Source organism: Paramormyrops kingsleyae, chromosome 9 (genome assembly GCF_048594095.1).
Source record: "Paramormyrops kingsleyae isolate MSU_618 chromosome 9, PKINGS_0.4, whole genome shotgun sequence".
NCBI classification, from domain to species: domain Eukaryota; kingdom Metazoa; phylum Chordata; class Actinopteri; order Osteoglossiformes; family Mormyridae; genus Paramormyrops; species Paramormyrops kingsleyae.
The window spans coordinates 7067432-7080319 of record NC_132805.1 but is presented as its reverse complement, the minus strand read 5'-3'; the positions used below and the strand labels follow the sequence as shown (position 1 = coordinate 7080319).

The 12888-nt window shown below is 49.0% G+C and overlaps 1 protein-coding gene across 1 annotated transcript; it reads left to right on the top strand.

Annotated features, from left to right (window-relative positions):
• Positions 1–5368: 5368 nt before the first annotated feature.
• LOC111844570 (microtubule cross-linking factor 3) lies at positions 5369–12723 on the top strand. The gene is made up of 7 exons (XM_023813129.2): positions 5369–5447; positions 6614–7376; positions 7622–7846; positions 8574–8732; positions 9780–9851; positions 10448–11629; positions 11840–12723. The coding sequence occupies exons 2-7, from the start codon at positions 6681–6683 to the stop codon at positions 11882–11884; spliced, it is 2379 nt and encodes a 792-aa protein (XP_023668897.1). The 5' UTR covers positions 5369–5447; positions 6614–6680; the 3' UTR covers positions 11885–12723.
• The last annotated feature ends 165 nt before the right edge of the window (positions 12724–12888 follow it).

Below are 12888 nucleotides of genomic sequence, written 5' to 3'. Positions count from 1 at the left end.
TATTCCAAAACCAAACGCACTAATATGGTGTTGGTCTTCTTTTGGGAGTCTTTCAACTAGATTTTCAGCTCATTCAGCCACATGAGCATTAGTGAGGATGGACGAGAAGGCCTGGCACAGTCGGCACTCCATTTCATCCTGAAGGTGTTCAGTGGGATTGAGGTCAGGGCTCTGCGTGGGCCAGTCAAATTCTTCTACACTAACCTCACCAAATCATGGATTCAGAGGTAGATAGTTCCAGTCCAGAAAGTAAAAATCCAAACCAAGATTTTTTTTCAACCAACCAGTTGAGTATAAAGAGTCACAATCACTGAGTACTCACTTCACTTTGTGCACTGGAGCACAGTCATGCTGGAACAGGAAAGGGCCTTCCTCAAAGTGTTGCCACAAAGTTGGAAGCACACAGTTGTTTAAAATGTCTTTGTATGCTGATGAATTAAGATTACCCTTCATTGGAACTAAGGGACTGTGCTCTCATGGAGGCAGGTAGTCCATCAGACCCAGCTTTGAGCATGAGACGCCCAGTGTGTGAAGTGTGAATTGTCCCACCCCTACAACACACTTCTCCTGCTCCAGTCCGATGGCAACAGCTGAGTTGATGCGTGGTGTTGCGCATGACAACTTGATCATGGAAACTATCACGTTCTCATGCTGACATTGTTTACTGAGGCAGGTTCAAACTCTGTTGCCATTTTTATGTACCACATGCTTCAGCACTCCGAGGTCCCGGTGTGTCGGCATGTGTGTGCCCCCCCCCCCCCCTTTATGCCCCCCTCTTTATGGTTGCTCTTAGATGTTTCCACTTTACAGTAACCATTCACTGTAAACTGGGGCTGGTCTAACAGGGCAGTAATTTGGCAAACTGAATTGTTGCAAGCATCCCATAATGCAACTGATCTCTTTAGTACGACCCACACACACGCCCACATACAGGCTTGTAATTATATATTTATGGGGACTCTCCATTAATTTCTATGGGGAAAACTCTAATCCCAACATGACCTTAACCCCTACCCGGACCTAACATTAACCGTAAGTAACCAAACAAAATATGAGACTTTTGGCATTTTTAGTTTTTTGATTGCAATCACAGATCTTTGTGGGGACCTGAAAAATGTTCACCACAATGTCAAAATAACACATTTGGTCCCCCGCAATGTAATATAAACCTAATCCACTCATACACACACTTACACACACACACACACACACACACCATATTCCAGCTATATTTGCTATAACCCAATGTTTCTCAACCTTGTCATCGGGGATCTTCTGATGGTCTGATAGGGAGCTGGGAGGGAGCTAAAACATGGACCACTGGGGGTCCCCAAGGAACTGGATTGAAAAACACTGCTATAAACAGCTCCCTCACATCGTCTCACACTGCCTTCTGGCTGATTGACCACGGATGACCAGATGGCGGCGTCTGTCCTACTGTTTCACCAGCAGAGGGTGCTGTTTTCACATTTCCTGCTCCTTTGCTGACGACCAAATCGGCTGATGACAACGAGGGAGCCCCTAGCCCCCCACCCTCTCGGAGAGCAGAGCTGTAGAAACAAAGGTTTCCATGGTATCGGTACACAGAGCTGGGCAATGTCTCCCCTCTGATGAAATCTCTTCACCCTGCATAGCCATTTCCCACATGGCTGTCCTTCGCAACCGAGTACATCTTAAAAAAACATGTGCACATAAATTTGGACATTAAAAGGCCTCTTGTTTTGTTCCAGGCAAGGGGAGACGGAGGGTTGCTGTTTTAGGATAAGGAGGAAAAAAGACATAAAAAAAAAAGACGGGCTCTGAAGGAAATGCCGTAAACATACTTTCCTGGTCAGTTTGTGCCCTGGTCACATGAGGTTTCTATCTTCATGCTGGTAAATCCATTTCACTCAACTGAATTTGAATCTGATAGACAGACATAGGAACTATTTGATCTATTTAGGGACTCTGAGTCACTTTAATTATCCTAATTACTCTTAATTTACCTAAATTAAGGGCTCTATGATGGCAATGGGAACATGATGTGTGGTTGTATGTCTTTCAGAGGTTAGATACCCTGTCAGAAAGGACATCCTGAGACCCATGAGAGAGAGTCACCACAGCCCTGGATACTCCCGTAGTCACACGTAACGCACGTACTGTAAGTCACCGGCAATCCGCTGTGTCGCCAGGACAAGGAGGATTAAACTGGAACAACACGTGCAGAAAGAGCAGAATCTCTCCTAGTAGTATTACGGCAGTATAGAGGCCCTGTAGGATTGGCTTGTGATATGTCACACCCTGGTGCAACGCAGTCACGGCTCATGATGAAACTGATGACATCAGCATGAGAAAGCACACCTTGATTTTACTCAAATGGGAAACAACAGCCATCCTTTTTCATTCAGGGCTTGTGCAGTTTGGGTTCAGTCATCCAGGGCTAATCCCAGGAAGCTTAGAACATAAGGAAGGACGGCACCCTGGAAGGGACACACACACACACACACACACATTCACACATAAACAGAGCAGGTATCTATATCATTGTGGGGACTCTCAATTCATTTCTATGGGCATAACCCTAATCCTAACTATGACAACCTTAACCCCTACTCAGCCCTAATCTTAACCATAAGTAACCAAACAAAATACAGTTTTTAGTTTTTTGATTGCAGTCACAGACTTTTAAAAAATTGAGTTTGTGGGAACAGAAAACATGGTCCCTGCATTTGGTCCCCACAATGTAATATATACATGACCACACCAGAGTTTATCGGCTTAAACCAGCAAACACGTTTTCCGTACATCATCTAGATACAATGGCTTTGTCTCCTATCACACTGTTTGTCCTCGGAACCCTTACAGCCACATGGCTCACATTTATATAAGCCCCCCCCCCCCTCTCAGGCTAATCACACCCCAGTGCCTATAGATGCAAAATTAGTTTCTGTCTGTCCTGCAAACTTCAGGCCCCCGGCTCGGGAGCACAGCCCTGACCTCCTGCTCTGCAGGGCATATTCCCTTACATAATGGAGAAATTAATGGTTGTCGGCACTCTCATAATGAGGCCGACGGCATCTGCTGCCTCGGGTTTCGCAGCTGTGATGCAGAGATTCCTGTCAATCAATTCCCCGCACTCCCAGCCTCCAGGCCCCCAGTCATGTGACCTGCCCTTCCCCTGGAATCCCCCCCCCCCTCCTGCCATGCCACAGACAGCTGGAGTCTGACTCCAGAAAGACCAGGCCGTCCTTGAGCCCAAGTCTGAAGACGGGGGCGTAATAAGGACGGCGTGTGGTGTCCAGGCGGTTCCAGACCCTATTTAGGGGGGCTGCAGCCCTCCTGTCTTTTGTATCCATCCCCCAAAAATATAAAATGTATACATTTCGTACAAGCCATCTGCAAACTTTTTTGTGCCCCCCTTCAGAAAAATTCTGTTTGGGACTTGGGGGGGGGGAGTCCTGTATTTGCTCCCCCGAAGCATCAATCGCCTCAGTGTAACACTGATAAAAAAAATCCCCCCAGCATAAGAATGAGCCAGAAACACACCTCTGCCTCTCAGGTTACCATGTGTGCTAGGCTGGGGGGGGGGGGGGCATGATAGAGTGACAGACATTCAGTGACAGGACCCGAGTCCTGCAAAATGACACTGGTGACCGGACTCCACGAGAGGGAAAGGGCTCAGTCTCACCGGGGCGCTGCTCCCTGCACAACACAGAGACGTTACCTAAGATTTATGTTCCCCCGCTGCGTGCACGAATGCTTGTTTGCCATTACACTGAAATATCCCCCAGCCCCCGCCTCCAGAACAGGCTTAGCTAAACAACCCCCCACACTCATCCTGGATATGACCAGTCTGAACTGTCCCATGAGTCCTTGATGCTATTAAAGATCTAATGGTTCCCAGGATTGTACCCCCGCCCCACACTAGGAATTTTCTTTATACCTCATACTTGAAGACATGGGCTGTGTCCAAATTCAGGTTCTGTGTCCTTCTTAGGCTGCGTTTGAAGACCGAATACGCCAGAGTGACAAGGCCACCCTTCAAAGGCTCCTTCAAATACAGCCTAGAAATGTGTAAATCGTCTGCAGGGATCCCAAGACTCATTATGTGAACCTTCGACGGACGCAGCCTGCAAAGGCTACATAGCCCATGATTTCGGACACAGCCAAGATGAGAAAACGCCCATTATGTCACATACAAAAAGCAAAACCATTTGGAACACGCTCCGATCACAGTGAATATGATTAAACTGTTCAGATGTATGCATCTTTCTGCATGGCTAATTGGCTTCTTTTCACAAGGAAACCTACACAGACAGGAGCAGCTGCTTACCTGTCTGTGCTACACGCTTGCATTCTACAGGCTCAGACAAGAAAGTAGGCGGTGCTCATACAGGAAGGTCACAGATAGGTTCATGGAAGTTGTAGTTCCCAGCCTGTGGGATTGTTGAGCGCATTGTGCAACCTATACGAAATGGCTTACTATTATATTCTAGACTCTGGGTACACCTTGATAAACCCCTTAACCCTTGACACAAGCCGTACACATGGGAACATGTTTAATTCACTTCTGGGTTTCCTTCTTTTAATGAGCAAATCACGTGGCATCATGCAAAACAGCTGAGTGCTGATTGGAGGAAAAACACTATGCCTCTCTTAGCAACCAGCTAGAAACCAAGAACGATGAGGCTGCAGTGTAGCCAGCAGATGAGATACCCTGACTGATTAATCTCTTCCTCCCCCATGAAAGGTCACGTGACTAACACGACAGACATCAAACCAACTTTATAGTCATGGATTTTTTTCGCTGTGGTTTTGATCCACAGTATTCCTGTTAGAATTCATGCAGGTAGTTTGGGCTACTGGTGCTGTGGAATTTTGTCTTACTGATTTACCATTCAAGCAAAGCTGTGCTATTTCAGTTTTATAAAAGGCTTTGGTTGGGATAGGTAACCTAAGACTGATGGTCCCTGGAGTCTGCTGTCTTGGTGTTGCTGTGGTAGATGTGGGGGTGGCTGGGGGTGTATGTTGCCATGGTGACGGCAGGGCGGGGCTCCAGCTTTCATTGGCTGGGTTAAATACTCCGATGTGGTATTTGTCTCTCATGTTTTTGAAGGCTACAACGCTGCCATCTACCGCAAATGCATGCACAGCTAAAACTGTTCCTCTTGACAGAGAGACACGCTCTGTCTTGTGCCCCGAGCCAAGCAGCACGTAAATATAACACAGGACACGTAGTGGGATGAACTGATTTTGCGAACAAAGGCACATTGTACGCGGGCGCACTATCTGCTTCCGCCCGGCGGACCGTCGGCTTCACGTCCCAGCTACCGCCCCTCCTTATGCTGACGTCACATCATGAATATTGAAGCCAGTATTTCGCTGGTGGTCTTGCAGTGCCTGGTACATTAGTGTCAGCATCTTTCAAGCTCCCTCCTCCGCTGAAATCAAACTGCCGTTTCCTTTCAGTAAGTAATATTTTAAACCTAAATATGCAGTTATTTTAACTTCATCCACGCGGCTGTTTTTATCGATACTTTCGATGCTTGAACTGGTTCAAAAGGGATTGTTACTAGTATTATGCGCTGCTACTCATTTAAGGTTTAATAACTTTTCGTGCAAAAATGCAACAAAAGTAATAAAGGTTGGTTAAATCCCGCTGGGTCGGTTTTCTTCCCGAGTAGAGTCTGCTAACAAGGGGTTGACTGGAGTCACATGACCATAAGGAACCTTGGTGTGGGATGGGGGGGCGGGGGGGACGCCATTCACAGGTCCCGCCATTGGGGTTGCACTTTAGGTTTTAATTGGACTTTCTTAACCAGCATGCAGAGCCGGTACAGCCTCCGTCCCCTTGCAGGAGCGCCTGGCAGGACTCAGCCGCCTCCTTTCAGTTGCTGTGTAGCGGGGACTGCGAGCGAGGCGCCGGACACTCGCCTCGCCCGTTTCGGGGACAGAGTCACTGCACGGTCACAAAGTCACTGAGCTGTCCGGGTCCCCGTCGTGAGACATCCGGCTTCCTGTTCTTTCACTACACAATAAAGGACACACTTCAAGTACCCCAGTGTCCCGAAATGCCCCCCCGGATAATGGTGTGAGCTTTGGGAGCGGCGGGGGCGTTATTTTAGAGTTTAGGGACAATGATTACTTACGTCGAAATTTGTTTTGGCACTTTGGGAATGACTCCTTAGTATAAATGCGGTCAATTTAGGTAACATGCATTTCAAGGTAAATCTGCTGTTAGTGAAGACGTGACTATATGTGTGGATCATATTCACATAACTCATAAATGAGTGTAATGGCCGATAGAAGTGTGCCTTTGAACCGAACAGTGAAGGTCTTCGATATAGCGGCTTTGTGCACCGTTAACCACGAATCCGGTGCCAAATCCTTACACTACGGACAGTATTGAGTGAATCTAAATGCAGCCGTGTTATTTTAAGATAAATCAAAATGGAAATTTTAAAACAAAGGGTGAATACCCAAAGCGTCGTATTGGTCACAAAAAAAGGTTTTGTAAGTGAGAAATAAAATTGCTTTTCTGATAATTGCCTGGTCTTTATGGAAAAGACGGACGCATGGTTTGCAGCACAGTGGTCCCTGAAATCGCCGCTGTCGGAAATGATTTAATCGGCAGGATTTCTCCGGCCCCAGGGATGCGGGGATGGACGGCTGGCGCGTACTGAGCGCTCGCAGATGACAGAATGAACCCCGCCGCCGGCGGCGCTGCGGACCCCCGACAGGCGGACCACAGCGACAGGAAGCAGCACCGGGCGTCTTCCCCGGCTAGATTCAGAGACGGAGCGAGCAGGACGGCCGCCAAAGCCTCCACTGCGACCAAATCCGTCGCAACGAAGCAAGGATCGAAGAGTACCCGCGGCAACCCACCCCCGTTTACAGCTGCGAACAGGGACAGACACCCCGGCAAAGGCGCGGCTGCTGTCCCTCCCGGTGGTGCTGAAACGCTCCCTGCCAGCAGGGCGGAGGCAAGCGGAGACGCATCGGCCGACGGCGTGTGCACCGACGTATCTTCCCCGAAAGGGGACGATCACCGCGTCGTGTCGGACCAGCCGGGAAGCTCACTGAAGACATTCAAGGGGAAGGTGAAAGGCACGAAAGGAGGCGAGGCGGCGGCCAACTGCGGCAAGCAGGGCGGCAGGAATTCAGTGGGCTGCGGGCCCGGTTTCTGGAAGGAGGGATGCTTGCAATCTGAATTGATCCAGTTTCACATCAACAAGAGCTTGAAAAAGGGAGGAAAGATGCAAACGAAAACACAGAGCGCTCCGGCTACGGAGCCCGAGCAGTCTTCCGAAGCCATCGACACGGAGACGGGGGTGCAGCAAGTCCAGGGTCTGCAGGACGAGATCGAGCGGCTGGCGGAGGAAAATGAGGAGCTCCGGGTAGGTTTTCATCTTCTTTGCCCTTATATAATGCGCAAAAAAAAATGCAAATTTATAGACTAAGGCTATACTTTATTGTTTGATGGCGACTGGCCTGGGCTGAGAAGATGACGGTGCAAAATGTGTTTTATTGTTTGCATATCCGTTGTATTATGGCTGTCGTACCGTGCGCAACAGTCCGCTTTTATAACGGGAATAGCCGTCCTCCCTGAACGGTGTGTCTCTTTACCGATGGTGCGAATTAGAGTGAAATCGAGGAGATGCGCACAGAGATGGACGAGATGCGCGACACCTTCTACGATGAGGACACCTGCCAGCTGCTGGACATGCGGCGCGAACTGGAGCGGGCGAACAAGAACTGCCGGATCCTCCAGTACCGCCTGCGCAAGGCGGAGAGGAAGCGGCTGCGGTACGCTCAGACCGGGGAAGTAGATGGAGAGCTTCTCCGGAGTCTGGAGCAGGACCTAAAGGTAGTTAAAATGGAAGGGATGAGGGAAGGGCGTGGTGGAGAGGGGTAGGGGGTGGGGTAAGGGTAAACACACTGGCCGAGTGTGAGCATCCATCTGTGTGTCTAACAACCATCTTCAGGATTGCTGGGAAGTGCATAGGCCCTATGGGCATGCAAAATAAAGATTTATGCTGTTATTTAATTAATATTAATATGGTTATACTATAGGAAATGTGTGTCCGGTTTGAGGAAAAGTTGTGGAAGAGTCCTGTTTGTGAAGGCTAGGATATGTTTTCATGTATATCATCCTATAGTGATGTGATTTGCCTTAAGATGATAGGAGCCCAGACTTTCCGCTAGTGACTGCAGTCCAGCACACTGCCATTGTGCACCTCTGTGTCCCTCTTAACATCTGCTGCAGTCACGATGCTAGGTCTGTTATCACAAACATGTCTGGCACCACTGCTGCTGGGCACCCCAGAGGATTCTGGGATAGATCTGATTGTCCTGCTCAAGCTAGCAGTCTGAGCTTGAATTAATCAGGTCTCATCGTATATGAGGCAGATGAAGGAATCTGTGCAGTTCAAGGTCTCATCCTTAAAAGCAGAGTTCCAGGCAGACACAATATCAAGTGAGGAAGGAGATTCTGTACCAGAAATTCTCTTGTCTCTTCTGTAATTCATCAGAGTCTTCTCATCATAGTATGGATGCTTTTTCACCCATATGTTGCCACATCTTGGTGCTTGCAGGTGGCAAAGGATGTATCTGTGAGGCTGCATCATGAGCTGGAGAACGTGGAGGAGAAGCGAACCAAGACTGAGGAAGAGAACGAGAAGCTGAGGCAGCAGCTGATCGAGGTGGAGGTGACCAAGCAGGCCCTGCAGATCGAGCTGGATAAAGCCAAGGAGGTGAGCTGGACCGGACCAACATCCCCGGAAGGGAAGTCACAGGTGTCCATGGAGCGTCGTGGTACTTTATGGGACCCGGTTGGAGAGAGTAGTTCATAATGGTGACGCCATGTTTCCCTGTGGACAGCAATGGCGGTAGGGGTAGTCACACAGAGTCTCGTACCTCCCGGTTGGGATTGGGTTCTGAGTCCTTTCTGTTCCCCCCTGCTGATATGTGCCAAACCCCATTTTTCACAAAGACCCTGTAATAGTTTCTACAGTGTATGTTCCCACCGTGGGTCCTATTCTGATGTCAGGAAAAATCCCACTGAGCTCGTACAATGGTGCAGTCTGTCATAAGACGTCAGTGAGCACGGTGGGAAGGGAAGCACGGGGAACACTGAGTACGGGGAGAGGACTGGCAGCAACGTTAAACTGACGTTAATGACAGGACTAGGGAAACATACTCTAACGCAGAGCGAAATATACAGGAATCAGGAAAACAATTCAAAACAGCTGATCGCACAGGGATTCCACACGAGGTTAACGAGGGGGCGTGGCACACAGAAGGGTCGGTCGAGCAGGGTGTGACACAGTCTACTGTACTCCTAAAATGATCTAGTACAGATCAGCCTTCCCCCATGGCCTAGTTAGTGTTTGATTTTGTGCCAAAATATTTTAAATTTCAATTTCTACAAAAGAAAATAAAGAGGGAGCTGCATACTGTTACTGCAAATGCTGGTGTGACATTAGGCCAGTTTTTAATGTAATTTCATATTAAAGTTAGTGTAGGCTTACATTAGTATTATATGAAATGTACACAAAGTTAGTCCTGGCATGTTTGGATGTGCACAGTGAGGTCAGGTGACTTTCAGTCATGTGATCTGAAAGTGACGTGTCACTGTTTTTTGGACTGACGTAATACACCTGTGAATCAGAGTATTGTGGAGGAATTAATCAATCACAGAATGTCAATTTGCTTGCAACAGTAAGGACTGAGTTATTTTGATATTTAAAATGCTAAATAAGACATTATTTCAAAATAATTTTAGAAATGTTCTGTTTCAGCTTTCATTGAAACGGAGGGGAAGTAAAGATGTTCAGAAGGGTGAGAAAAGAACTCCACAGACTCCGACTGAGGTGAGCCTGCCGCACACTCACAGTCACACTCACACACACACACACTCACACATACACTCACACACACACACACATACACTCACACACACACACACATATACTCACACACACACACACTCACACATACACACACATACACACACTCACACACATACACACAAACAGACATACACATACACACACACACTCACATACACACACACACACATATACAGGCTTGTACTTATATTTTTGTGGGGACTCTCCATTCATTTCTGTTGGGAAAACAGTAATCCCAACATGACGACCCCTACCCAGCCCTAACCTTAACCATGAGTAACCAAACAGAATACGAGACTTTTGGCATTTATAGTTTTCTTATTGCATTCACAGATCTTTTTGAGGACCTGAAAAATGGTCCCCACAATGTCAAAATATATTGTTATCACATTGCAGGGGACATTTGGTCCCCACAATGCAAAATAAACATAATCCACACACACACAAACACAGTTGACGCATTGTGGCATTTGGTCTAGTGCTGTCTGGTGCTTTCATTCCCGGTTCTAAATGTGGCACCAACGGGTTCTTTTTTGGTTCTGGGTGTTTGCATTCAGGAGGATAACGAGGACCTGAGGTGCCAACTGGCCTTCATCAAGGAAGAGGCTACCCTGATGAGAAAGAAGATGGCCAAGATCGACAAGGAGAAGGACCGTCTGGAGCACGAGCTGCAGAAGTACCGCTCCTTCTACGGGGACCTGGACAGCCCCCTGCCAAAGGGAGAGGCTGGAGGCCCCCCCAGCACGCGCGAGGCGGAGCTTAAGTTGAGGTTGCGACTGGTGGAGGAGGAAGCCAACATCCTGGGCCGCAAGATTGTGGAGCTGGAGGTGGAGAACCGCGGGCTGAAGGCGGAGCTGGACGACCTGCGTGGCGAGGACGGAGACGGCGGCAGCGGGCTGGCGGGCCGCCAGTCGGGGGAGTGCGTGTCCGAGCTGCGGCAGCAGCTGCAGCTGGTGGAGGATGAGGCGGAACTGCTGCGGCGCAGTCTGGCCGACCTGGAGGAACAGAACAAGAGGGTCACCAGTGAGCTGAACAAGCTCAAGTTCAAGGCGGGCTCCCACGAGGGGACGCGGCACGGCAGCGGCAGCGATGCCAAGTCAGAGGCGCTGCAGGAGGAGCTGAAGGCGGCGCGGCTGCACGTCAACGAGCTGAGCGGCCGAGTCATGCAGCTGCAGTACGAGAACCGCGTGCTGATGTCCAACATGCAGCGTTACGACCTGGCGTCCCACCTGGGCCTGCGCGCCAGCCCCCGGGACAGCGACGCCGAGAGCGACGGCGGCAGGCGCGAGAGCGACGACGACTCCCGCCCGCCTCATCGCAAGCGCGAGGGCCCCGTCGGTGGCGAGAGCGACTCCGAGGAGGTGCGCAGCGTGCGCTGCCTGACCCCCACTCGCTCCCTCTACCCCCCCGAGGGCCGCTTCCTGCCCCGTGGCTTCAAGGACCGCCAGCAGATGATCGACATCCGCATGGAAGCAGAGCGGCTGGGCCGCACCATCGACCGACTCATCGCCGACACCAGCACCATCATCACCGAGACGCGCGTCTACGTGGCCAACAGCGACCTCTTCAGCCGCATGGACGACGAGGACGACGGCAACCGCATCCGAGAGCACGAGCTGCTCTACCGCATCAACGCGCAGATGAAGGCTTTCCGGAAGGAGCTGCAGACCTTTATCGACCGCCTGGAGGTGCCCAAGTCCGAGGACAGGGACACGGAGGAACCTTTGTCTGTAAGTCAGGTGTGTCAGCGCATGCGTGTGTGTGTGTCTGTGTCCCCATCACAGTAAATTATGCGATTGTGTTTTATGCGTGTGACTCTGAGTCAGGGTCAGTATCTGTAATTCACATGTGTGTTTGGCTGTGGCGCGCTGGTATGTGTCATAGTGAACGTGTGCTTGACTGTACGTATTTGTGGTGTTTGTGTGTATCTATTTTATCTGATCCTTCAGAGTGTGACCAACGATGTGGGAGATATTGAGGGACACACAATTTAATAATTTATTGGGGGGGAGGAATGAATCCAAATTAAATGCTGAGGGGCACACGACCCCCCACCCCCCCTGCCTCCAACTCCTACGCCAGTATGTATGTATGTATCTATGTATGTATGTATCTATCTATCTATCTATCTATCTATCTGCCGTCTATATATCTATTTGCACTCACAAACACTTACACACATGTATTGATGCACACAAAGGCCTACAGTTATACACAAATGCAAAGACCTATATTTTCATCCATGCACATACCTGCATTTAGTCTGTAAAAAAGACCTACATTTATAGACACACACACACACACACACACACACAAAGACCTACATTTTCAAATGCAAACATAAAGACCCGTATTTACAAACACAAAACCTACATTTTACACACACATGGACAAAGACACATGTCACAGATCATACTTGTACACACAAATACAGAGACCATGTCTGTGCTCCCACACAAAGAGTCACACACACACACAACCACACAGGTTTGTAATTATATGTTTGTGGGGACTCTCCATTCATGTATATGAGGAAAACTCTAATCTAACCCCTACCCAGCCCTAACCTTAACCACAAGTAACCAAACAAAATATGAGACTTTTGGCATTTTTAGTTTTTAATTGCATTCTCAGGTCTTTGTGGGGACCTGACAAATAGTCCGGACATCCATAGTCCAGTATTTACACAGAGCCCCCTTCAGGAAACACACAAAAACAGATGTTCGTACATCAGCCCACACACAGAAAGCGAGGCACACAGACGTATTTACACATTTACAATGAGACAGGTATGCACTGTATTTTCCAGTAAAACACACATGTAATGATGGGAATTCTGTCTGACTTACTGGTAAATGGACTCCATGTTAAGTGCCCACAGAACTGGGACTGTGTGAGATGGAGGATTTGTAATTAAACAGCTTCTTTTCCTCTTTCCCAATCCCCCCCCGACTCCCGCCACACCCCCCCCCCCCCCCCCCCCACCTCCCCAGATGTT